Source organism: Oryx dammah, unplaced genomic scaffold (assembly GCF_014754425.2).
Source record: "Oryx dammah isolate SB20612 unplaced genomic scaffold, SCBI_Odam_1.1 HiC_scaffold_5, whole genome shotgun sequence".
NCBI lineage: Eukaryota > Metazoa > Chordata > Mammalia > Artiodactyla > Bovidae > Oryx > Oryx dammah.
In genome coordinates, this window is record NW_024070189.1 from 89,391,111 (window position 1) to 89,416,634 (window position 25,524).

The 25,524-nt window shown below is 53.6% G+C and overlaps 2 protein-coding genes across 5 annotated transcripts in view; one reads left to right on the forward strand and one right to left on the reverse strand.

Annotated features, from left to right (window-relative positions):
* TJP3 (tight junction protein 3) overlaps window positions 1–16,378 on the forward strand; it is a 30,852-nt gene extending 14,474 nt beyond the window's left edge. For both annotated transcript variants that reach the window (XM_040241945.1, XM_040241946.1), the window contains exons 2-21: window positions 1,614–1,670; window positions 1,786–1,895; window positions 2,564–2,666; window positions 2,913–3,261; window positions 4,556–4,659; window positions 5,762–5,921; window positions 6,196–6,304; window positions 6,838–6,896; window positions 7,312–7,378; window positions 7,598–7,754; window positions 8,638–8,746; window positions 8,902–9,139; window positions 10,032–10,243; window positions 11,438–11,533; window positions 13,193–13,263; window positions 13,693–13,903; window positions 13,986–14,086; window positions 14,464–14,751; window positions 15,743–15,789; window positions 16,150–16,378. In XM_040241945.1, coding sequence (XP_040097879.1) covers window positions 1,623–1,670; window positions 1,786–1,895; window positions 2,564–2,666; window positions 2,913–3,261; window positions 4,556–4,659; window positions 5,762–5,921; window positions 6,196–6,304; window positions 6,838–6,896; window positions 7,312–7,378; window positions 7,598–7,754; window positions 8,638–8,746; window positions 8,902–9,139; window positions 10,032–10,243; window positions 11,438–11,533; window positions 13,193–13,263; window positions 13,693–13,903; window positions 13,986–14,086; window positions 14,464–14,751; window positions 15,743–15,789; window positions 16,150–16,252 — 2,742 coding nt within the window. In that variant the 5' untranslated portion in view covers window positions 1,614–1,622 and the 3' untranslated portion in view covers window positions 16,253–16,378. The remainder of the gene's footprint in view (window positions 1–1,613; window positions 1,671–1,785; window positions 1,896–2,563; window positions 2,667–2,912; window positions 3,262–4,555; window positions 4,660–5,761; window positions 5,922–6,195; window positions 6,305–6,837; window positions 6,897–7,311; window positions 7,379–7,597; window positions 7,755–8,637; window positions 8,747–8,901; window positions 9,140–10,031; window positions 10,244–11,437; window positions 11,534–13,192; window positions 13,264–13,692; window positions 13,904–13,985; window positions 14,087–14,463; window positions 14,752–15,742; window positions 15,790–16,149) is intronic.
* Window positions 16,379–16,454: 76 nt separating this feature from the next.
* On the reverse strand, window positions 16,455–23,942 carry APBA3 (amyloid beta precursor protein binding family A member 3). 3 transcript variants are annotated; one of them, XM_040241948.1, is made up of 11 exons: window positions 23,852–23,941; window positions 22,237–22,842; window positions 22,111–22,150; window positions 19,034–19,179; window positions 18,827–18,913; window positions 18,561–18,722; window positions 18,025–18,204; window positions 17,699–17,911; window positions 17,017–17,136; window positions 16,788–16,928; window positions 16,455–16,684 (listed from the first exon to the last, which is right to left on the reverse strand). In XM_040241948.1, exons 2-11 carry the CDS (start codon window positions 22,813–22,815, stop codon window positions 16,613–16,615), a joined length of 1,740 nt encoding a protein of 579 aa, XP_040097882.1. In that variant the 5' UTR covers window positions 22,816–22,842; window positions 23,852–23,941; the 3' UTR covers window positions 16,455–16,612. The 3 variants fall into 3 exon arrangements, with proteins under 3 accessions (XP_040097882.1, XP_040097884.1, XP_040097883.1); XM_040241949.1 differs by having other exon boundaries at window positions 16,460–16,684; window positions 23,807–23,942; XM_040241950.1 differs by lacking the exon at window positions 18,561–18,722.
* Between the last annotated feature and the right edge of the window lie 1,582 nt (window positions 23,943–25,524).

The following is a 25,524-nucleotide window of genomic DNA, read 5'->3' on the forward strand; positions in this document are numbered from 1 at the left end:
CAAGAATGCCAGGCTTCCCTGTCCTTTACCATCTCCCAGAACTTGCTCAAAATAATGTCCATCGAACTGGTGATGTCATCCAACCATCTCATCCTCTGTTGTCCCCTTCTCCTCCTGCCTTCAGTCTTCCCCAGCATCAGGGTCTTTTCCAATGAGTCAGCCCTTCGCATCAGGTGGCCAAAGTACTGGAGCTTCAGCTTCAGTCCTTCCAATGAATATTCAGGGCTAATTTCCTTTAGGATTGACTGGTTTGATCTCCTTGCAGTCCAAGGGACTCTCAAGAGTCTTCTCCAAACAGTTCAAAAGCACCAATTCTTCGGCATTCAGCCTTCGTTATGATCCAACTCTCACATCCATACATGACTACTGGAAAAAAATCATATAACAGATGAATAATAGAATATCTGTTAACAGAACACCTGTTAGTGAGCAGATTAAATGAGATCTTACTGGAAAAAGCCTGGCGCAAAGGAAGCACTTCATTCAATCATTCCATAGATAGAATCCGAGGCAGATAAAAATCTCTACCCTCCGAAGCAGACATTCTAGAGGGAGAAATGCAGTGACCAGGTTTTTAAAATTCAGAGAATGTCAAGGGATCACAGGTTCTGTGAACTGGGAATCAGGGTGAGGCAGATTAACTGGTCTGTTGTAGGCTGGGGAGGGGCCAGTTGCAGACCGGGTGGCTGGGAGAAGGAAGGGAGGGAGGAAGCCAGGTAGAGATCGCTGGTGGACGAGAGTTTCAGGCAGAGGAGAAAGTGTGTGCAAAGGTCCTGGGGCAGGACCAGGCCTGGCATGTTGGAGGAATGGCGAGGAGGCCTGCAGGTCTGGAGCAGAGTGAGTCCCTTGTGCCTGTGGGCCTTGCTCGATGCCCCCAGGCACCGAGTCACATCTCCCAGAGGGAAAGCAACAAGGACTTGCCCATTCTCTTTTTCCATTACAGTTCAGCACCATTAACATCTGGGAAAGGCTCATTTTTTTCTTTCTTTCTTTTTTTTTTTTTTTTTCTGTATTTCTGGTTGCTCTGGGTCTTGGTTGCTATGCGCGGGTTTTCTCTGGTTGTGGCAGTCAGGGCCTATTCTTCATTGCGCTGCACGGGCTTCCCACTGAAGTGTCTTTTCTTGTTGCAGAGTGCAGGCTCTAGATGCGTGGGCTCAGTAGTTGTAGCACACGAGCTTAGTTGCTCCCCATGGCATATGGGATCTTCCCAGACCAGGGATCGAACCCATGTCCCCTGCATTGGCAGGTGGATTCTTATCCACTGTACCACCAGGGAAGCCCATGGATGATTCTTTATGGTGGGGTCTGTCCTATGCACTGAAGGAATTTGAGAAGCACCCCTAGCCCCCACCCACTTGATGCCAAGAGCACCCCTAGTTGTGGCAACCACAGATGATCCCAGATACCACACGGTGTCCCCTGGAGGAGGCAGAACAGTTCCGGGGTGAGAACCACTGACTGAAGTCCACTTTGCAGATGAAAAAACTGAGGTCTCAGGAGAGACTGCAACTAGCCCATAGGCTTGGGCCAGGAGAGTGTCAGAGCCAGGCTCCCCACCCAGTTATGGAGACCCCTGAATCCCCACACCCACCTTCCCTGTCACCCCCCTCCAGGTGCTGGACATGGAGGAGCTGACCATCTGGGAACAGTACACTGCCACGATCAGCAAGGTGGGGCCTCCCTCTCCCTTCACGGGCGCCAACAAAAATGGTGGGCTGGGCCCCGCAGGATGGCCTTCGCCCCAGTGAAAAGCAGAATCACGTTCTGTTTCTCATCCCCTCTCAGGACCCCCGCCGAGGCTTTGGCATCGCAATCTCTGGTGGCAGAGACCGGTCCGGTGGATCTGTGCTTGTGTCCGATGTGGTGCCTGGAGGGCCGGCTGAGGGCTGGCTACAGTGAGTGTCAAGGCAGCTGGGTTACAGGGGAGAGGCATGTCAAAAAGAGGGACCTACATGGACCAGAGTCGAGAGGCTAAAATATGTCTGGCACCTTCCAGCTCTGACAACACAGGACTGGAAGCTGGCAGCAGGACTGACTGTGTTCTCGGGGTCATGGTGGCCCTGGAATGCTCCTGAACAAATATCCTGGAAACCTCTTTTTGGCTGGAGGGAGAGTGACCCAGTATCCTGAGGTCTTGGGGGCAGGAGGCTCCTGGGAGTTATTTTGGGAAAAATGTTTCTTGGGCCTGAGTGGTTGACAGGTGACGTGATACTCAGAATCGGGGGCCAGCTTCAGAGAGAAATAGAGTGTGAAACAGAGAGAAGGGAAGAAAAGCATGAAGAGGGGGCCTAGAGAAAAAAGTAAGGCGGTGTGGAGATGCCGGTTGCAATTGCTGTTTCTGTTCTACAATTGCATTTCATTATTATGTGGGTTCTTTGATCAGCCCCACTTTACAGATGAGGAAACTGAGGCCCAGAAGGATGTCTTTGTGAGCCTGGGGACACTGATGGTTTGGAACCAGGCCTTACAGAGCTGGGGGTACCTGCCAGGGGCCCTCAGGGAAGGCCTGGGGAGAGGGGCTCCCAGCAAGGCCTCCTCGCTGAGACCTAGCCTTCTCCCTCAGGACAGGGGACCACATTGTCATGGTGAATGGGGTCTCCATGGAGAGTGTCACCTCCACCTTCGCCATTCAGATACTCAAGACCTGCACAAAGATGGCCAACATTGTGAGTGGGAGGGGCAGCTCCTGCCAGCAGCACCTCTGTCCTGGCTGAGTCCCCCACCCCATCCCCCAATTCCCGATCCTGTTGCGCATGGGCAGATGAATATAAGCTTCCCCAAGCCAATGGAATTGTGTCCCCATTTCACAGCTTGGATGTTGAGGCTCAGAGGGACCACAGTCCCCCAGGGCTGCCCAGGGGATGGGCCAGAGCCTTTAACTGGCCCCCACCCACCTCTGCCTCCCTTAACAGACGGTGAAGCGCCCCCGGAAAGTCCAGGTGCCCGCCGCCAAGGTCACGTCTGCCCCGGGACACCAGGACTCAGATGGGGAAGACAGGCTGCGGCGTTTGGAGGAGGCTGACCACGGCCGGGGCTACGATGGGGACACGTCCAGCGGCTCTGGCCACTCCTGGGGCGAGCGCTCCCGTCGGCCAAAGGCAGGTCGCCGCAGCCGGGCCAGCAGCCACGGGCGCAGGAGCCCAGGTGGCAGCTCCGAAGCCAAGGGGCTGGCTCTGGTGTCCGGCTTCAAGCGGCTGCCGCGGCAGGACGTGCAAATGCGGCCCGTGAAGTCCGTGCTGGTGCGGAAGAGAGAGAGTGATGGTGAGCCTTAGGGCTACGTTGTTGGCAGGGGTCTTGGAGTCCCTGGGAAAGGGCCACATTGCTGCCCTGACATTCGGTCCCACGTGGTGTGTGGTCAGCAGAATGACAGCCCCCAAAGATGTCCACGCCCTGTCCCAGGACCTGAGGGGACTCTGCAGGTGCAATTAAGCTAGGCCCCTGAGATGGGGACGACCCTACATTCACTGGGGCCCCAGTGTCTTCACAGGGTCCTTAGAAGAGGGAGTGGGAGGATCAGAGGCAGGGCGAGACGGGAGATGCTGAGCTGCTGGCTGTGAGGATGGAGGGAGGGGCCACAAGCCAGGTGGTGCCTCGAAGCTGGGAAAGGCAGGAGCCGGTGCTCCCTGGGAGCCTCTGGAGGGACCAGCCCTGCCCACACCTGGATTAAGTCCCATGAGGCCCATTTCAGACTGTGAGATAAATCTGTGTTATATTATACGTACTAAGTTTGTGGCATGTTCTTAGAGAAACAGGAAGCTCACACATCACGACATCAGTAGATTGTCAAGGTGTTCATAGGTAGACAACAGTAGACCTCTACTTCTACAGGGGTAGAGAGACATGACCTCTCACCCCCCACTCTTGATTCAAGGACAGCATCATGATCTCGGAATTGTGGTTACGATGTGACAAATGGCATTGGGACCTCTACCCCACATTGTAACTTTAATAATCCTGAAAACATTCATTATGATCTCATTGATTATTGGGGGTTGTGACCTCGAAGCCCTTTTGGTGTTGTCATCAGGGTGTCCAGAAGGGACAGCCCGGGCTCTGCCCCTTCTCAGGTGCCTGCTGCCGACCACCATGCAATGACATCAGAATCCCTGCTGCAGGGCATTTGCACAGACCATTTCCCACCTGAAACAACCTTCCCAAGACCCTTGCAGGGTTTGCTCCCTTGCTTCATCTGAGACCTGGCTCAGACATCACCCCCTTAGAGAGGCTGTCCCCCGATCACCTCATCCCAAACGGCTTCCCTGCTTCCCGCCAAGGCTGCTTCCCCCACCTCCCGCTTGCTCCGTCTTCCCAGCTCTTGGCACCACCTGGGGCTTGTGTGTTGCATCTTCAGCTACAGGGCACCAGGTCCGCTGTGACCTGCTGACAGGTGCCTGAGGCGGAGAATGCCTGCTGGAAATGCTGAAGCTTGCCCCGTCCCCTCAGGACAGCAGCCTGGAAGGCAGGGTGGTAGAGAGCAGGTGAAAAGGCTGGGATCTGAGAGCCCCTGGCAGCCTAGACCCCAGGCCCTGCCTCAGTTTTCCGCCTCCTCCCACAGATTTTGGGGTCAAACTGGGCAGTCAGATCTTCATCAAGCACATCACAGATTCAGGCCTGGCTGCCCAGAACAGTGGGCTTCAGGAAGGAGACCTCATCCTCCAGGTAAGCCCGGGCTTCCCATTAGAGGCAGGGAGACCGGGGCCAGAGAGTAACAGTGCTACCAAGACCCAGTAAGGTCAGCAGAGCTGAACCACTTGCCGGCTGCGTTGTTACCTGTTTTCCAAAGGTTGGAGATGGCTATGCAGGATTTCCCCCCCCGCCCTTTCCCCTATCTGCTGCTAATCCATTGCCAAATGTTGGTTTCTAGTACTCCCTTTGGGTTGTCTGTTTCTAGTATCCTCAGAATCTCATGGCCAGCTGGCTACAGCACTGATTCATGGACCTGCCTTAGGTGGCTGGATACTAGTGATCCAGAAACCAGGCTGCAAGGAGCAGCTCTGCCTTAAGAGTTCATTTCCTTCTAGACGCCTCCCCTGAAAAATCTGTTTCTAGTGATTCCTGGTGTTTGATTTCCAAATCATTTCTGGTTGATTGTTTTTAAACTCTTCTCAGAGTTGTCTGTTTCTAGTGATCCTGAGGAATTGTCTGTTTCTAGTGGCTTAGGCCTGACACTTAGACCTTAGAGGTGGGGGGTGGCTAGAAACTCACAATCGCAAGGGTTACTGAAAACGGACATTCCCAAGAGAAAATGTTAGAAATGGATTCCTGGTAAGTTGAGATGACATTAAACCCTTCCTAGGAATTGTGTGTTTCCAGTCTACTTCTGGATGTCTGTTTCTTAGAGATTATCTGTCTGCACCTCTTAGAGATTATCTGTTTCTAGTATTTAAGTATTTACTCCCTCACCCCCAATTAGGGTTGTCTCTATTATTACTCCTGAATTGTTTCTAATATCTGTTCCCCATGTCTCCTGAGACATTTCCCTCTCTGGGAGATGAGAGAGTCAATCCATTTTTAATTTTTCCCTAGCATCCCCCACCCCTCTTAGAAAACTGTCTTGTCTCTAGAATTCTTCCGGAGGTCAGTTCTCGGCATAGTATCCTCTCACAGAAGGAATGCAATTCTATCATTTTCCCTTGAGAATGTCTGTTTTTAGTAACCCCTAAAAGTTGTGTGTTTGTAGTCCCCCCACCAAAATATCTGTTTCTAGTATCCCCTATCTCTCGTGAACTTGCTTCCTCTCTTCTTTCCTAATTCCTTTTAGATCAATGGGGTGTCCAGTGAGAATCTGTCACTGAGTGACACAAGGCAACTGATTGAGAAATCGGAAGGGAAACTGACTCTGCTGGTGCTCAGGGACCGAGGCCAGTTCCTGGTGAATATCCCTCCGGCCGTCAGTGACAGCGACAGCTCCCTCCTGGAGGGTGAGGGGCCCTGGGCAGGGAGGTTCGAACGGAGGGCCAGGGAAGCAGGCTGTGTCTGGCAGGGCCAAGCAGAGGTTGGTAAGCTTGGCCCTGAGAGGCTCAGAGAGGGACAGAAACTTGCCCAAGGCCACACAGCAAATCAGAGCTGGAGGTTCCCAGCTGAGCCTGACTCTGGTCTGGGCCCCTTTGCATAGAGGGGCCTGATGTGCCTCTCCGTGAAATGGGTCCAGCCTGGAAGGCCATGCCCATGGCTGAGACAGGTTTTCCCCCACAGACATCTCAGACCTCGGCTCAGAACTGTCCCAGGCACCACCATCTCACATCCCACCGCCACCCCAACATGGGCAGCAGAGTCCAGACACCAGCCGAACCAACTCCCCCGTGTATGTAACCCCATTGGCTAGAATGGCCAAATGAGAGGGGAACATGGGCATGTCTTTTCCCACACTGGGTAACCTTGAGGGTGCAGCCATAGTGGCCTGCCTGGAAGAGGTCTCTCCTGTCCATAGGAGGTTCCAAGATGTGGTCTAGGGCTATGGGCTTTTGGGGGTGGGTAATCCCCTTCTAAGCTCCCTCTTATGGCTGTTGGTGGGAGGACTCAGACCCTCAGCATGGGGGGGGCGGTCTGTCTAGAGGAGGGGACCACACAGGAGTAACAACCAGGGATAGAGGTCACCGCAGTCCATCTTAGAGGCCAGAGGACAGACCATGCCAAGGTTCCAACTCTTACTTCATTGTTGGCTCTTTAGGTTATTGACTAGTCATGTCATAAGGAGAAGAGGGCCTGAGATCACACAGCTGCAGAAGGGCAGGACTAGAATTAAACCCCAAGTGCTGATAAATTAAAATTCTTCTAAAATTTGCTGCTCGACATCCCCCCCGCCCCCGACCTCACCCCAAATCTGTTCCTCACCAGGGAGAGCCACCAGCTTCAGCGGGAAAGTTCAGCGGATTCTAGGACCGCGTCAGAACCGGGTGAGCAGGGACTTCCTTGGTGGTCCAGTGGTTGAGACTGTGCTTCCAATGCAGGGGCCTTGGGTTCAATCCCTGGTTGGGGAACCAAGATCCCACATGGCACCCGCCAAAAAAAGACATTTCAACAATGCTGACTTCTCATTTGGCATCAACAAATATGTGTTTTTAAAACCAAACAGGTGAGCACCTCTGGTCACTCTGAGCACCTCTCCTCTGGTTTTTCTGATATCAGCCAATGAGGCTGTGCCATGCAGAGTATGAAAGGCTGGCATTGGCCTCAGAGGTCAGGGACAATTCCCCCTGGAAGGAGCGGGGGTTGGGCAGCCACATTCCAAGGGACAGGGACACCCTACAGCAAGGGTTTGGCGGCTGGACCGGTCAGTTCACTTGGGGAAAACTGGCTGTTCCCTTTCAGACTCCCCGAGGCCAAGAAACTATGACATCTACAGGGTGCCCAGCGGTCAGAGTGTGGAGGACCACGGGTATGTGCCCCAAAAGAAAACTGAGGACCTGCACACACCGGGGTGCCTCCCCGGTCCCCAGCACCTGCCTTCCCAGGACACCCATGTGGGGCTGTTTGGGAGGTTCGGCTCCGAAGCAGGGGAGCTCACCTTCCACCTGACTCCGCCTCCCGCCTAACTCCGCCTCTGCCTGCCCTGACTCCGCCTCCCGCCTGACTCCACCTCCGCCTCTCTGCGCAGGTACAGCCCAGACTCGCGGGTGGTCCGCTTCTTCAAGGGCACGAACATCGGGCTGCGGCTGGCCGGAGGCAATGACGTGGGCATCTTTGTGTCCGGGGTTCAGGCGGGCAGCCCGGCTGACGGGCAGGGCATCCTGGAGGGAGATGAGATTCTGCAGGTGAGCGGGAGTTTTAGCTGGGGTGGCTGGCGGTGGGCGTTCTGGGTGGTCCCCGAGTCTGTTGCCGCCTGTAAGCCCTCCTCTTGGGCCTCCTCTTGGCAAGGCCCTCAGAGATGTTCGAATTTATATATATATATATATATAATTTATTTTTGGCTGCTCTGCGTCTTCCTTTTTCTTGGGGATAGTTTTGGTCACCACCTCCTATACAGTGTTACAAACCTCTGTCCATAGTGCTTCAGTCACTGCGTCTGTCATATCTAATTCCGTGAATCTATTCATCACTTCCACTGAATAATCATAAGGGATTTGATTTAGGTCATACCTGAATGGCTTAGTGGTTTTCTCTACTTTCTTCAACTAAGGTCTAAACTTTGCAGTAAGGAGCTCCTGATCTGAGCCACAATCAGCTCCTGGTCTTGTTTTTGCTGACTGTATAGAGCTTCTCTGCAGCAATGTGGAATCTTCCCGGACCAGGGATCGAACTCTTGTCCCCTGCATTGGCAGGTGGATTTTTAACCACTGGACCACCAGAGAAGTCCCTATCTTGCCTCTTTCATGTTTCACCAAATTCCCACCAGTGTCCTGGTCCTGTCACAGCTGAGACCCCCCCGTTCCTGTGTCTTGATGTTGACCACTCACTGAGACTTGGTTGTGCCTGAATTGATTATATTTCCCGTTTCCTGGTTTCCGGGTTAAACCTTCAAGAGTATGTGTGAAGCCTGGGTGCCACGAGGCAATGCCTCCATTGGAAAGCCATCCCCTAATTACCAGGACTCTTGACAGCAGCCCTGGAAGGAGAGGGTTGAGAGCTTTGTTGAGAGGAAGAGCTGGGATCTCTCACCCGGGTCATCGTCCCACCCCTGCACCCCTTTCCCGGCAGGTGAATGATACCCCGTTCCAGAACCTGACCCGGGAGGAGGCTGTGAACTTCCTGTTGGGGCTGCCAGTTGGCGAGGAGGTGGAGCTGGTGACACAGCGCAAGCAGGACAGTGAGTGTTTGTGTGTGTGTGTGTGTGTGTGTGACAGAGAGAGAGAGCTTGAGAGAGAGAAAGGTATGCGTGGCCCACGGCTGAGTGCGATCCACAGTCAGGCCCTGGGCGGGGGGGGTCTGGGTCCCACCAGTTCACAGAGTCTCCCCATCCAGTCTTCCAGAAGATGGTGCGGTCTGCCCTGGGCGACTCCTTCTACATCCGCACGCACTTTGAGATGGAGCCCAGCCCGCCATCCGGCCTGGGCTTTACCCGCGGAGACGTCTTCCATGTGCTGGACACGCTGTACCCCGGCCCCGGGCAGACTCCCGCCCGGGGAGGCCAGTGGCTGGCAGTGCGCATGGGGCGTGACCTCCGGGAGAAGGAGCGGGGCATCATCCCCAACCAGAGCAGGTGGGGACCAACTGTACACTGGAATAGGTTTAGCATCGCTACTTAGCATCCCTGGTGGTGCACTCTGGAGAGCCATGCAGAAGGCTCCAGCCAACCAGTCAGCACTAGTATCAGTTTCCTGCAGCTGCTGTAACAAATTACCATAAACCTGTGGGCTTTGAGCAACATGCATTTATCATCTCATGTTCTAGAGGTCCAAAGTCCGAAACGTGTCTGATGGGGCTCAGTGGAGATGTGGGCAGGGCTGGGTCCTCCCGAGGCTCTAGGGGAGCGTAAGCTCCTGCCTTTTCCAGCTGCTAGAGGCACCACCTCCCTGGCTCGTGGCCCCTCCTCCATCCTCACATCCTCACAGCCAGCAGTGCAGCATCTCCTATCTCTCTCTGCTTCTGACCCTCCCACCCCTCCTTTTTTTTTTCTAAATTTATTTATTTTTGGCTGCACTGGGTCTTCCTTGCTGCACACGGGCTTTCTCTAGTTTCAGTGAGCAGGGGCTACTCTTGGCTGCAGGGCTTCGGCTTCTTATTGCAGTGGCTTCTCTTGTTTTGGAGCACAGACTCTAGGACACACAGGCTTCTGTAGTTGTGGTGAAGGGGCTTAGTTGTTGTGAGGTATTAGGATCTTCCTGGACCAGAGATTGAATCCATGTCCCCTGCATTGGCAGGTGGATTCTTAACAACTGGACCACCAGAGAAGTATCTCTCACCCCTCTTTTATAAGGACCCTATGATGACCCTGGTCATCCCCATTTCAGGGGCCTTAACTTAATCCCTCCTGCAAAGTCTCCTCTGCCCACTGAGGTGACATGTCCACAGGCCCCCTGTTCAGGCCATGGACATCTTTGGGGCTGTCACGCTGGATTCCGGTGCTCACTTACCTCCTCCCTTCTCTCCAGGGCTGAGCAGCTGGCCAGTCTGGAGGCTGCCCAGCGTGCTGTGGGAGTCATACCCGGAGCCTCAGTGGGCTCCAACTCACGGGCCGAGTTCTGGCGGCTGCGGGGTCTTCGTCGGGGAGCCAAGAAGACCACCCATCGGAGCCGCGAGGATCTGTCGGCTCTGACCAAACAGGGTCACTACCCACCGTACGAGCGCGTGGTGCTGAGAGAAGGTGGGCCAGGGTGGGAGGAGGGGAAGGGCCTCAAGAGTGTTCAAAAGCCATAATCCTTACCTTCCTCCTTCCACCCCAAACACCCACTTTTGGTTACTTTAGAACCAAAATGCCATGTCATGCCATGCTAAGTCGCTTTAGTCCTGTCTGACTCTTCGTGACCCCGTGCACTGTAGCCCACCAGGCTCCTCTGTCCATGAGATTCTCTAGGCAAGAATATTGGAGTGTGTTGCCATGCTCTCTTCCAGGGGATCTTCCCCGCCTAGGGAGTGAACCCACATTTCCTGCAGCTCCCACATTGTAGAAAGATTCTTTACCACTGAGCCACCAGGGAAGCCCAGGACAAAAATACATACGCACAAAACCAGGAGATTCTTTCCCTACCTGAGAACCAGATGTTAAAATACACCTTATCCAGATTCTGGAAGGGAAAAGATTAAGCTCATACAGCCTCAAGGCAGAGGATTAGAACCAGGTGCAGAGGCTTTTAGACCAGTGGGAGGATGGGAATAGCAGGTGACCCAGAATGAGAAGGTGGCTCAGATAATAAAGAATCTGTCTACAATAAAGGAGACCCTTGGGTTGGGAAGATTTCACTGGAGAAGGGAATGGCAACCCACTCCAGTATTCTTGCCTGGAGAATTCCATGGACAGAGGAGCCTGGTGAGCTACAAGTCCATGGGGTTGCCAGGAGTTGGACACAACTGAGCGACTCACACACACAAACAGGAGAAATGGGACGTAACCGGATGTGACTCTGTGCCAATAAAACTTTATTTACAAAAATAGGCAATGGACCGGATGTGGCCTGAGGGTTGTAATGGCAGTTACCAACCACTGAGTTAGCTGGATTCAGCTCCTCTAACAGACCTCAAGGGACAGCTGTATAAACAAGAAGTTTCCTTCTCTTTTAAGTAACAGCCCTAGTGTAAGAAGTCAAAGAGGGTTCCTTCCTTTCCATGAAGCATACAACCCAGACTTCAATTATCATTCTGCTTGCATCCCATTGGCCAGGACCCAGTCACATGGCCACCTTTAGCTGCAAGGGACGCAGGGAGTTGTAGTCTTTAGCTGGGCAGCCATGGGCCTCACTAGATGTACTGTGGAGAAAATGAAGAAGCAGTTGTGCAAGAGGCTAGCAGTCCTTGCCCTACATGGGATCCTGATTCTTGTCATTGATTCTCTGCCCTTCAGCGAGTTTCAAGCGCCCGGTGGTGATACTGGGACCCGTGGCCGACATTGCTATGCAGAAGTTGACAGCTGAGATGCCTGACAAGTTTGAAATTGCAGGTGAGAAAACCGGGTCCTATAGCAACCTCACTGGTGAATCGTTTCATAGCCCTTTCCTAGGAACTTCCCTGGTGGTTCAGTGGTTAAGACTCCACCTTTCAATGTAGGAGGTGTGGGTTTGATCCGTGGTACCAAGATGCCATGGGGTGTGGCAAAAATAAAAAACAAAAAGAAACCCTTTCTCAGCCTCTGGGGTTGAGGCAGTGTGGTAAAGGAGCTGCTAATGATGCAGCTTTAGTCAATCTTGGCACTCTCTGCCCAGAGAGCCTCAGAATCCTTCTTAACACGTTTACCAGACAGTCACTGACAATGGAGCCAATTAGACAGTTGCCAGCTGTCCATTCATTAGTTCAAGACACTTGTTTATTGAGCTCTAGACACAGTGTTGAACAGATACACAGAATTTCTGGAAGAGACCAAAAGTGAACAACTACAGAAACAATTAGGATAGGGCAGAGAATCAGCAAATTATAGCTCCTGGGCTAAATCTGGTTGTTTTTATTCAGCCTGCTAATGGAGAATGGTATTTATAAATTTAAAATGGTTGAAAACAAGTTAAAATTTTTTTTTTTTTGGTGATACGTGGAAAGAACTGAAAGCTATGACTTGAACAGATACTTACTTGTACATGAAGTTTTGGCATGATTCACACCAGCCGGAAGGTGGACACAGCCCAAGTGTGAGCCCATCAACAGGTGGTGAATAAATAAAATGTGCTCCATCTACCTATGGAATATCACTTAGCCATAAAAAAAAGGAAGGCGGTTCAGACACCTGCTACAACATGGATGGACCTTGAGGACTTGATGCTCAGTGAGAAAAGCCAGACATAAAAAGGAAAAATACTGTCTGATTTCACTCACAGGAGGTCCTAGATGAGTCAGATCCACAGAGACAGGAAGTAGATGGTGCAGCAGGAGCTGGGGGAGGGGATGGGGAGTCAGTGTTTCATGAGGACAGAGTTTCAGTTTGGGAAAATGAAAAAGTTCTGGAGATGATGGTAGGGATGTTCATGATACTGTGAATGTATTTAATGCCACTGAGCTGTGGACTTAAAACCAGTTAAGATGGTACATTTTATGTTACACAGATTACCACAACAAAGAGAAAAAGGCAAGGTTGTGTCCCCCTCCCTTCTAGGTACCCCAGAGCAGGGTGTGCCTTCTCCCTCAGCTGCCAGGATATCTAGGAGGGCTTCCTGGAGGAAGCAGTGCTCCATCTAGGGTCATAGAAGACACATGGGGGTGAGAGAGTAGATTCTTTTTGGTCGCAGCCCAAGCAAAGGCCTAGAGTTGGGACTGAGCCTTGGAGAGTGAGTGTCTAGAGCTCAGACTCTGCACCCAGCTCCTCATGCCATTTGGCTCAGTGACTCTGAGCTGGTGACCTTATGTCCCTGAAGCTCAGTTTTCCCATCTGCCAAATGGGCCAGTAACAGCCACTCCTGTTCAGGAGGAGGAGGTGAGGGTCATGTTCAAGAGGGGACCCAGTGTGGTATCAGGCATGAGGCCAACAGGAGCTACTATTGCTGGTGTTAGGATTTCCCTCCAGGGCCATAGGGAGCCATGGTGGGTTCTTGAGAAAGGGAGGGGCAGGTAGACATGAATTTGAAGGGCCAGTGATTGCCCTCCTGAAGCTGCCAGTCGCCTCTCCCCTCCACAGAGAGCGTGTCAAGGACTGAGAGCCCTTCCAAGATCATCAGACTGGACACCGTGCGGGTGATTGCGGAGAAAGTAAGCAAGGCTCTGCTGTGAGTCCCATTTCATGGATGGGGAAACTGAGGCCCAGGCCTCCAACCTGTTCTGGGCCCATGCCCCACAGATGTGATTTTCCATGGAGGCCCATTTTGAAGGCTTTTTCATGTGGAGGGCTTGAAGGGGACAGAGCCTGCCCTGTGTCATGCAGTGGCAAGCCCTGGGAAAAGGCAGAGAATCAAAATGGGGGCTCTGTGCTCAAGACACTGCGATCCAGGCCAACATGCTGGCCTGCAGATGTGAGTGCCTTGGGGGGTCCACTCTGACCTCAGACTCATCTCCATCTGTTTGATTCACCTGTCCCCAATGCTCTGTCTCTGGGCGTGGTTTTTCTCTCCACTGTCTCTCCGTCTCTCTCCCTCTGTCTCCTGGCCCTGCACCACTGCCCCCGGCGCTGGCCCGGCCCAGGACAAGCACGCGCTCCTGGACGTGACACCCTCAGCCATTGAGCGCCTCAACTACGTGCAGTACTACCCCATCGTGGTCTTCTGTGTTCCTGAGAGCCGCACAGCCCTCAAAGCCCTGCGCCAGTGGCTGGCCCCCGCCTCCCGCCGCAGCTCCCGCCGCCTCTACGCCCAGGCCCAGAAGCTGAGGAAGTACAGCGAGCACCTCTTCACAGGTGGGATGGGAGCCGAGGGGCTGGGGTGGGTGGTGGGCCCTGGCCTGAGCCCCCCGGCCATGCTGATGCCCCGTCCCTGTAGCCACCATCCCCCTGCAAGGTACGAGTGACTCCTGGTACCAAGAGCTCAAGGCCGTCATCCAGGAGCAGCAGATGCGGCCCATCTGGACGGCTGAGGACCAGGTATCTGGGCCAGGGGGTGGGACCCGCCTGGAGTTAGGGACTGAGGGGCGTGGCCAAATTTGACCCCGAGGTTAGGGTTTCTGGACCTGGTTCCTGGGGTGAGATGGGACTGGGGGGTTGGGTTTGGGAATTGGGGACTTCTCTGGGGGCTGGAGTCAAGGCTGGGGGCTCAGTTCAGATTTGGCGGCTCTGTCTCGAATAAGGTCAATGGTGAGAACTCACCTTGGGGTCAAGAGTTAAGCCTTAACTTGAGGTTGAGGACTGGAATTTGAAGGGTGGTGTCATGGGTCTGGGGTTTGGTCTCAGATCAAGGAAGTCTGGAGCTGGAGGCAAGAGGGGGAAGGGTCTTGGCTCAGCCTGGCCATGTGTACCCGCAGCTGGAGAGCTCCTCAGAAGACAACGTGGACCTCCCCCACCACGGCCTGGCGGACAGCTCCGCGGACCTGAGCTGCGACAGCCGGGTCAACAGTGATTACGAGACAGATGGCGAGGGCAGCGTCTACACGGACGGTGAAGGCTACACGGATGGCGAGGGTGGGCCCCACACAGACATGGATGAGGGGCCCCGGGTGCCAGCCCTGGCCCGGTCCTCAGAGCCCGTGCTGGAGGATGAGCCCCAGATCCCGCAGGATCATGGGAGACCCTCTGGTCCCCGGGGAGCCCAGGTGAACAGAACATGGGGGTGGCACCCAAGGGTTTGGGGATGGGGCTGAGAAGAGTAGGGGGCCTGTAACTCACCACCCCCGCCCCGTCCCCCTGGATGTGAAGGAGCAGAAACTTCTCTGATCACATCAGTATCTGGGACCTGCTTCTCCGGTGTTTAAACCAGAGTCACTTAAAACAAATGTTTAACCTCTGCATGAGTTTCCTTATCTTAGATTCAGAGATTGATGCTAAGTCTTGACATCACAAGCTCATTGTTTATTTGGTTGTTGCTGCTGCTTTATTTTGTATTTTTTTTGGCCACAAGGTTTGAGGGATCTTAGTTCCTGGACCAGGGATTGAAGCCAGGCCCCCTGCAGTGGGAAGTTCAGAGACCTAACCACTGGACCACCAGGGAATTCCCACAAGCTTGTTGTTTAAACTGAATACACTTAGTCCAAGTCCCTCCCCATCGTAGTCAGGTATTTAACAATAACAAATATTGACTCAGCACTTATTCTCTGTGGGGCTGCCTCAGCCCCCTAGGTGCTTTTCTGTGAATTCGAGAAAGTTCTCCAGACCCTCTCTAGGGAAATGTAAAAACGTATAAATCTATGATGTCACTGGTAGAAGGGTGCTGTGGGGTTGTGCAGTGCCCAGCCTGTTCAACTGTCTATGGCATCCTGTTTATGAGGCAGCTCTACGCTAAGCAGCTGACATACATGAACTCATTTATGCACTCCTGACAACACGACTCTGAGGAATGTCACAGATGGAAAATCCAACTCTCCCTTTGTTGACAGGCTGGGAGATCTCAGCCAAGGCCTTGTCCTGTCCAAATCCATTTTCTCATTTAAAATTGGGGATGATTTCAAGACTTCTGTGGGGACGAGGAGAAAGTTTGTGGGTAGAACTGCCTGGGCAAAGGGAGGGAGGTAGGATGGGGGTAATTACTCATCCCTATTTCTCATTCCTTGGTGGGGTAAGTGTTAACTGCCTTTCTCCCTCTCTAAGATGGACAGCCGCCACCCACAGGGTCAACGGCGACAAGATAGCATGCGGTAAGAGTCCCTATACTCCATGTTGGGACTGTTCAACCCCCTATCCCAGGATTTTGGGGTGCTTAGAATCAAGCTGTGCCTTTGTGGTGCTAGAGCCTCATGGGTGACATAGAGCCAGAGAAAGCCACTCCAAGCCCCATGCAGTCAGGGCGATGAGAGTAGGAATCCTCTTCCTTGGAGGATGAGAAGGCTTCCTGAAGGAGGGGACATTGGGACTGGGGCTTTGAAGGATGTGTAGGAGTTTGAGAGTCTTGCTCATCTCTGACTACACCCACTGTGCCTAGTCCAGAGTCAACTCAGTTAACAGTAGGTAAGTCTACACCCTCCCCACCCACAGCCTCTTCTATTTTTTACCCCCAGGACATATGAGAGGGAAGCTCTGAGGAAAAAGTTTACACGAGCCAGAGATGTGGATTCCTCTGATGAAGACAGCTACGACTGGGGACCAGCCACTGACCTGTGACCCCCTTCCAGGTGGCCAGCTGGCCTGTCCTCCTATTTCCTCCCTGGAGCTGAGAGTCAGTCTCCCATACAGAACTTAGAAACCTGCCTCCCTCCACCTGGTATTTAATAGAGTATTTTCACAGCACTGGCTTCTAGTGATTTCCTAGGACTGGGCCACAGTCAGTGTTGTCTTTCCTCTGTCAACCTCACAGACCCAGCTCTGAGATTTTGCCCATTCAACAAGCTTTTAATTTTTTACATCAAAAAATAGCATAGAGCCTAGAAACCTTTGGGACCTTGGCCAGCCGAGGAGGTTCCGTGGACGGAGTTCCAGGGCCGGCAGGGGCTAAGGCACAGAGGTGGGGGTGAAGGCAGTCGATCACAGGTACACCGGCTGCTCCTGGCCTGTGAGCAGGCGGTAGGTGGCGGCGGGCATCGTCTTGATGTGGACCTGGGGGTGAAGAGGAGGCCGAGGCTGGGGTTGGGCTCCTCCCACTAGTCCATGCCCACAACTGGCTCCTCCCACAAGACCCCACCCAACCTGCCCCGCCCACCTCAATGTGGGCCTCTGTGAGCAGCTCGATGATGCGAGCGTGGGGTGTGGCCACCACACTGTGCCCATTGATCTCAATGATGCGGTGCCCCACGCGGACGCCCCCACGCTCAGCGATGCCACCCCGAAGGAGGCTGCAGATCTGGGGGAATAGGAAGGGCCATGCTGCTCAGGGGGCCCGGATTGGGGCTGCCCCACCCCCTTCCCCGGTCCCTGGGCTGGGAGCTCACGATGCCGTCCTCCACGCAAAAGCCCAGCTGCTCACGGACGTGCGGCCGGCGGATGATGGCCGTGGTGACCGGAGGGCAATGGACGATGCTGAGGGTCACCAGCGTCTGCGACTTCACTTCCTGTGCAGGACAGGGGCTGTTGGCCTGGCTAGACCTCCATGGAGGGGCCGTGGGTGGGGTACTGCCAGACTTCTAGTCAAACTGCAACCTCCTGGGCCTCAGTTTATCCACTCATAAAATGGAAGCTGTAGATTCTATAAGACCTCGAGAAGTGGTTAGGAACCCAGACCAGAGCTGGGCGGCCTAATAGTCAGAGCTGTGTCACCTCTCATCTCCCTGGGCTTCAGTTATGGTCAAAAGTGAGGTTCTAGCAGTGCCCACAGGACAGGGTTACGGACAGTAACACGGAACAGACCGTGTCAGTCCTGCCCTTCTGGCCTGGCCAGGTCCCTCCCCATCTCTGGGCCTAGGTTGCCCGTCTGGGCAACAAGGGTCAAGACTCAACACCCTTGCTGCCTCGTGGCAGAGTCAAGGCTGTTTGCATTCCATCCTGCTCTGGCACCAGCAGGGTGTTCCTGGGCTTCTCCTCTCTGAGCCTCGGTTTCCGTAAGTGCCTGGGAGCCACGTGGGGGTGGGGCAGAGTGGGCCTCGCGGGCTGGGCTCTCCACCCTGGAGCACTCACCCGGACAGCAGCCTGACAGGCGGCCAGGGGCAGCCCCACCAGGCTGGTCCCGTTGATGGCAGTGATGCGGTCGCCGATGCTGAGGGCCCCCGAACGCTCAGCGGGGCCCCCATGCAGCAGATTGGCAATGACAGCAGTGGGCAGCAGGGAGCCCCAGCCCGACTCCACCAGGGCCACACCCAGACCCTCACCCCGGCGTTTCTCGATGAACACCTGTGGGGCCATGGGTAGCACTTGAGGGAAGCTTAGAAGAGGTAGGAGGAATGGGGTGGGGGGGTTCTTCAGGTCCACTTGGTGGGCTGGGGTGGGGGGGCCTGGTTGCTCACCTCCCTGCAGTTTTCGCTGTTGGAGAAGTGGTCGAGGTCCCCATTGTGGAGGTGGCCGGGACCCATGGCCCCCTGGCTCTGCTGGGTGCCCACCTGGCTGGGGTCAATCCCGCTTTCCCGCAGGAACTGACTGTAGGCCACGGCAAAGGCCTGGCCAATGGCCTGAGCGATGAGCTGGGCCTGTGGGGTGGGCGGCACCTCTCTGGGGGTCCCGCCTACCTCCTTCAGGTCCCCCACCAATACACTGAAATTCCCAGAGCTGGCCTTTGTACGCCCAAGTGGGACTGCCCCCCAAGCCTCTGCCTGAGAATCTAGGGGAGGGGAAGGGAGACAGGCCTGGGGTGGGGAGGGCTTGTGGAGGCAGCTGCCAGTCTCAGTGTCTTACAGGAAGGCCGGGGATGCATGGCTTGGGGCCCAGAGCAGGGTGGGGATGGAAGAACGCAAGGGTGACAGAGTGGCTGAGTGGGGCTCTGGTGGAGGGCAGGGGCCCAAGCAGTGCCCCCTCACCCCCAGGACACCCAGAGCCCGCTGCTCACATCCTCCGACTGGAAAACATGGCAGATCATCTTATAGAGGTGGCGGCTGTGGGGCTGGGCTGCTGGCCTCTGGGCCAGGCGCCGCCGGGCCATGAGAACCAGTGTGCTGCCGATGTCAGCGATGTACGAGATGGTCTGCAGGGCGTGGTCCATCATGGCCTCCTGGTGGGAGTGTGTAGAGTGAGCTGGGTGGCCTACAGGAGGCTTGCTCAGCCCTGCCCTTGGTGGAGCCCCCCACGCCCCAGAGGCCAGGCCTGACCCGGTACCTGGGAGTCGGTCATCAGGACTTTGACCCTCTTGGTGGAGACGAACAGGTCCACCTCCGTCATGGGCTGAGTCTCCCCATCGGGGGCCTGTGGGGAGCAGGGTGGGGCGTGGAGACCCCCAAAGACCCAGACTCTGTCCCCCAAGGCTCAGGGGGTCTCGGAGGAGCCTGCCTGCCCGCCCATCCACCCGCCAGTCCAGGGCTTCACCTTGACACGGTCCATAGCCTCCTGGGCCTGCGCCATGCGCGTGCTGGGGGGTGGGTTCCGCTCGGACACCAGCTGGGTGGAGCCCAGGTACTTGGCCCCAAATATGACACCGTCCAGGAGGTCTTCGTGGTCGCAGGGGCCGGATACTGAGGGTGACAGCAGAGGTGGGTCAGCCCCCTAGAACCCCCGCCAGCCTCATCCACCCCTGTGGGCTCTTCCCAGAGTCCTGGATGGTCTGGAAACACAAAGTTCTGCTCTGCGGCTCACCACCTGGAGCCACACAGGTCCACCTACTCTGGGGTCCCAGAGCCATTCCATCAGCCAGAGCCATGGACCAGAGGCTTGACCCTCATAGACAGAGAGCCCTCCGTCCATCTAGAGCCTGGTCTGCCCAGGGCGCAAAAAGTCTCAGGCAGAGCACGCAGTTTCAGGAGCAGGCTGTGGGTCTAGAACCATGGCCAGACCCAAAAACAGCTCTAGTGCCCACAGACGCCTCCACCCTGTGTTTCTGGAATTCCAGGAATCAGGCTAGAACCAGACAGCCTCACTCTTATTTCTAAGACATGTGACATCCTAGAACCATGGTCAACTCTGCTGGATAGTTCAGGAATCCCAATCAATCTAGAAACAGTTAGGTATGCCCGCTGTTCTAGAATTCTCTCCAATCAGCCTAGGACCATAGCTCAACTCGATGGTCATAGAACTGCGCAGAATACAAACAGCCAACTGTCCACATAGCTCAAACTCTCATTCTATCGAGAACCCCAGGGGCTCCTGATCCACGAGTATAGAACTCCCTGACGGGTCTCAAACCACAGAATTCTGCCAGGGATTCTAGAAACCTAGAATCAGATTTCTCCACTCTATGATTCCAGAACTTCTTAATCAAGATAGCACTGGGGGGACTTTCCCTGGTGGTCCAAGGCTAAGACTCAATCTTCCCAATGCAGGGGCCCTGGTTCAATCCCTGGTCAGGCAACTAGATCTCATACTGAAACTAAAGATCCCACCTGCTGCAACTAAGAGCTGGTGCAGCCAAATGAATAAACAATTTTAAAAACAGATAGCATCCAGAAGCCCTTCCAATGGTTCTACAATCCCCACCGTGATTCACAACTGCAGGTGTACCTGGAAATTCTAATGATCTGAACAGTCCGGAAACAAACAACTTTGCTCATAGTTCTAGAACCCCCCAACCCAGCCCAGAACCTCAAAAAGCTTTTCCCACATGGCTCTAGAATTCCCTGAGTAACCTAGAGCCAGACAGGAGTGCCAGTGATTCTAGAATATTCTAACCAATAGCTATTGCTTTTTTGGAGAACCACAGATGTAGGCCCCACGGAACGAAACCACACACCCGTGAACTCAAAGGTTAGCCAGTTCTGTCCTTTTGTACTTCATGAGCTCAGCATTCCAGGACAACAGACAACAGACAACTCTGCTCTGGGGTTTCAGAGATGCACCATCCACTAAGGTAGCCACCTGGCACAGGCAGGCGTTGTGCACTTGAAATGCAGCTGGTTTGGACTGAGACATGCTGTAAGTGTAAAATGTGACACTGGATTTTGAAACCCTCATATTACAAAATAATAATTATAAAATGTTAATTGTATATTGAAATAACATTTTAAATATGTTGGGTTAACTTTAAAGTTAATTTTTTCCAGTAGTCATATATGGATGTGAGAATTGGGCCATAAAAAAGGCTGAGCACTGAAGAATTCATGCCTTCGAACTGTGGTGTGGGAGGACTTTTGAGAGTCTCTTGGACAGCAAGAAGATCAAACCAGTCAATCCTAAAGGAAATCAACCCTGAATATTCATTGGAAGGACTGATGCTGAAGTTGAAACTCCCATACTTTGGCCACCTGATGTGAAGAGCTGACACATGTGAAAAGACCCCGAAGCTGGGAAAGATCGAGGACAACAGGAAAAGGGGGTGACAGAGGATGAGATGGTTGGATGGCATCACCGACTCAATGGACATGAGTTTGAGTGAACTCGGGGAAATAGTGAAGGACAGGGAAGCCTGGCATGCTGCAGTCCATGGGGTCGCAAACAGTCGGATGTGATTCAGCGACTGAACAACAACAAATTAATTTTGAGTGGTTTTTTAATGTGGATAACCAAGAAATTTCAAGTGATATGTGTCTGGAATTGTATTTCTGCTGTATAGCTGTAGAACTTTCTGACGACTCTAGAACTGGACAGTCCTGCCCAGTTCTAGCATAGCTCCTAATGGTCCAGAAATCAGAGATAAATTCTATTCACTCCATGGTTCTAGACTGCTCAGTCGGGGGAAAACTCGACAGCTCTGCTCATCATTCCAAAACGCCCTAAGCAACCCAAGTCACATTTAACCACAGGCAAAACGCCAGGTTCTGGAACTTGCTAGGTCAATCATAGCTCCATGACTTTAGAACCTTCTTGGAACTACAAGTCCAAACCAGCGTCCTTTCCCGTGATTACAGAACTTGTCCTTTGACCTAGAGCCTCAGGCAGCATGGGGGGAGAATATTCTTGAACATTCCAGGTGGCCAGAACAGTACTTCTCATGCCTTGAGGGCAGACTGGCAAACTCTTCTGCAAAAGGCCAAACAGTAATTATTTTTCCTACGGTCTCTGATGCAACTACTCAGCCTGGCCTATGGCAACATGAAGGCGCCACAGACAACACTTGAATGAATGGGCTTGAGTTTGTCCCAATAAAACTTTATTTGTGGATACTGAAACTTGAATTGCCTATCATTTTCACCCATCAAGAAATACTCTCAATTTTTTTCAACCACTTAAAAATGCAGAAGCCATCTTAGCTCACCAGACATAGCAGAAGGGCCATGGATGGTAATGTGCCAACTCCTGCTCTAGAATCAAGTCCTACAATTTGCCAAGGCTGCCCTATTCATTCCAGAACATTCTCAAGACTGTCTCTCTTCTCCCGGGTGTACAGAATCTACTCAAAACCAACCTCAGGGCCTCTCAAGAAGCCACTCCTCATGGGCTAACTTTGTGCCAGATTTTGGGAACTCGGGTTAGGCTGTTCTGAAACCCCTGAGCCCCTGGGGCGGGACACTCACCCTCCTGGAGGGCAGGGTAGGAAGCCAGGGTCTTGGGTCTCTGGAAGAAGACAGAAGAGGGGCAGGCCTGAGTCCTCCTGCTTGGCTCCCAACAGTGGAGGCCGGGGGGGGGGGGGGGGGCTCTACCTGGACACTGGCAGGTGGCTCCTCAGGAGTGACCAGAGGTGAGGTCTCCAGCCAGGGTTCTGGGGAGCTATTGGAGCTCCTGTCCTCATCCTGCTCGGCGGAGGCTCCCTCCGTCCACTCCTGGGGGCCAGTGTCCTCCTCTGGGTCCTCGGGGGGCTGCAACAGGCGAGGAGCAGGGTCCGGAGGAGGTTTCTGGGAACCTGGCAGGGAAGGAGGGCCCTCATCTTGCTGCAACAGATTTAGCAAGTCTTCCCGATCAGCCTCAGCAGACAAGAGCCCATGGGCGTCAGCCATGTCCTGCGGGGCCAGGCCGTGGCCGGTGGCAATGTGCAGGGGGCACGGGGGTCCATCTGGGGACAGGCCCACCAGGTCACCCGGCAGAGTTTCAAACTGTTGCACCAGGTCCTGAATATTTAGCCCATCAAGTTCCATCTGACTCAGGCTGCCGGAGCGTCCTGGTGTGGGGTCCCACTGGCAATCACGGGTGAGGTCCTGAGAGGGCAAAAGTGTGTCCCTGGGCTCTTCCAAGTCCATGGCTGGAGGTCCTGGAGGGGGTTGGGAGGCTGTCAGGAATTCCATGCCTGGACGCTGGGCTCAAGCCAGCATCTGAAAGGGAGAATCAAAAATGAGATTTTCTGGGTTTCCCTGATGGCTCAGTGGTGAAGAATCAGCCTGTCAGTGCAGGAGACATGAGTTTCGATCCCCAATCTGGGAAGATCCCACATGCCACGGAGTAACTGAGCCCAGTGAGCCACACTATTGAGTCTGTGCTCTAGAGCCCGGGAGCCGCAACTCCTGGGGCCCCTGCGCTGTAGAGCCCAAGCCACCACAATGACAAGCCCATGCACCTCAGCTCAAGAGCAGCCCCTACTCTCCACACCCAGAGAAAAGCCCATGCAGTAATGAAGACCCACAGCACACCAAAAAAAAAAAAAAAGATGAAATTTTCCAGCTGCCAGCTTGGTACTAGGATCTAGCCTGGTAAATGTTCATAGAGAACACATAATTTAATCCCCACTATAACCCGCAAGGAAGATTGTGCCACGATCCTCATTTTACAGGGTAGGAAATCGAGGTGTAGAATCAGCAGTTGTAAGGCAGTGGCTTCCTGGGCTCCAAACCCCAGGAGATTCACCTGTGCCCGTCTCCCCACACCTCCCCCTCCCACCCATGGACCCTGTACACCCCAGCCCTGATTCTTCCAAGTGTTCCTTCCCCAGGATGTGAGACCCAGAGACATACTCTGACTACACAGACCCGACAGGTGTAGGTACCCGATACCCAGGGACTCAAGACCTCAGTCCAAGACTTCGGATCCAGAACTTCAGACTAAATACTAGAGTTCCAAAATGCTAGAAAGCAGAGTCACCTCAAAATCTCCAATGTCACATTCAAGATCAACCCCAGACTCAGACCTGGACCTCAGACCCAGCCTGAAGACACAAACCGGAGCTTAAAGCTGAGAGTTAAGACCCTAGTCCTTTCGCAGACCCCAGACTCAAGACTTCAGACCCGTGACTTCAGATGCTGGCTCCAGACCTCTCTATGACCCTCCGGGACACTCATTTACCAAACCGAGGTGGTCTCAACCCGCGGGGGCGCCGAAATCCCTAACCTGGGCTGGTACCGTGTTTCCCGTGACCGCCGCCTGCCAATTCCTGCCAATTCCGCCGCCGCCTGCCAGATCCGCGCAGCGATCCTGGATCACTGGGCATGCGCATTCCCGCTGGGCTTGCTGGGAAATGTAGTTCTCGCAGACAACCTTGCCCGCGCAGGAGTGCCAGATATGTGGATCACGAGTTCGAATCCCAAGCCTTCATTTACTTGGCGTGAAAGCTCCGACAGGCTTCTGAGCCTATTTCCTCAACTGCAAAGTGCGGTTAAAAATCACTGCTTGACTGCTACCTCTTTGGTCATTATTCTGAGGGGTCGCAGATAGGAAGAAATGGGACTGGAAAAATACTAAAGGCGCATGAGAGATGGACTTTCCGACTGCAGGGGTGCCAAAAGCGGCACGGGGAACATATTGTACACAGGCTTTCGGCTTGGCGGAATGGCTCGGTTATGCTTAACTTTATTTCGCTGAGCTTCTGGCTTCCTCAGTTGTAAACTGGGGATAATAGTGCATGCGTGCGTGCTCAATTGCTGAGTTGTGTTTGACTGCGACCCTATGGACTGTAGCTGGCCAGGCTCCTCTGTCCATGGGATTTCCCAGGGGAGAATACTGGAATGGGTTGCCATTTCCTTCTCTAGAGATCTTCCTGATGAACCTGCGTCTACTGGGTTGATAGGCCGGTTCTTTACCGCTGAGCCACTGCTGAGTGCTGAGGCTGCTGCTAAGTCGCTTCCGTTGTGTTCGACTCCATGCGACCCCACAGACGGCAGCCCACCAGGCTCCCTCGTCCCTGGGATTCTCCAGGCAAGAACACTGGAGTGGATTGCCATTTCCTTCTCCAATGCATGAAAGTGAAAATTGAAAGTGAAGTCGCTCAGTCGTGTCCCACTCCTAGTGACCCCATGGACTGCAGCCTACCAGGCTCCTCTGTCCATGGGATTTTCCAGGCAAGAGTACTGGAGTGGGGTGCCATTGCCTTCTCCAAGCCCACACCTACCTCCTAATTAAACGAAATCGAGCTGGTTGCAGATTTAGCAGTAGGGCTGCAAAATATCGAGTCTAATAAGTGTTAGCTTTCATTACTTCCAGGTTTTCAGTAATTTAGCTACTGAGAAGAACCCAGTGTCAGAACCTAGAGAAATATTTCACTTTGAAAAGTTGATTTAAACGTACTTCTTTTTCTCTTGTGTAGATCTGCTTTGTGGAAAATTAATTGGCTTAGGATAACCAAACCCTTATTTATCACCTGTTGCATGTGATGACTTTAGAAAGTTTGAGGACCACTGGCTACATGGGTATAACTTATAGGGTGGTAGGACCTTTTAATGTAACGCTAACAAGTTTTCTCCCCCCTGATCCCCGAGCCTTTATTTTAGTTTTTAAATGCCATATGTAATCTGTGGTCCACAAAATTGGGAGCGAGGGACTTGAAACAGAACTGCTATAAATTTAAAGGATACATAATCCCCTATCCAAGGCTTCCCAGGTGGCGCTAGTAGTAGAGAATCCGCTTGCCAATGCAAGAGATGCAAGAGACCCAGGTTTGATCCCTGGGTTCAGGAAGGTGCCCTAGAGAAGGAAATACGCCAGTATTCGTGCTTGGAAAAATCACAGTTTTTCCCCCTCCCAGATAGAGGAGCCTGGTGGACTACAGTCCCTGGGGCCGCAGAGTT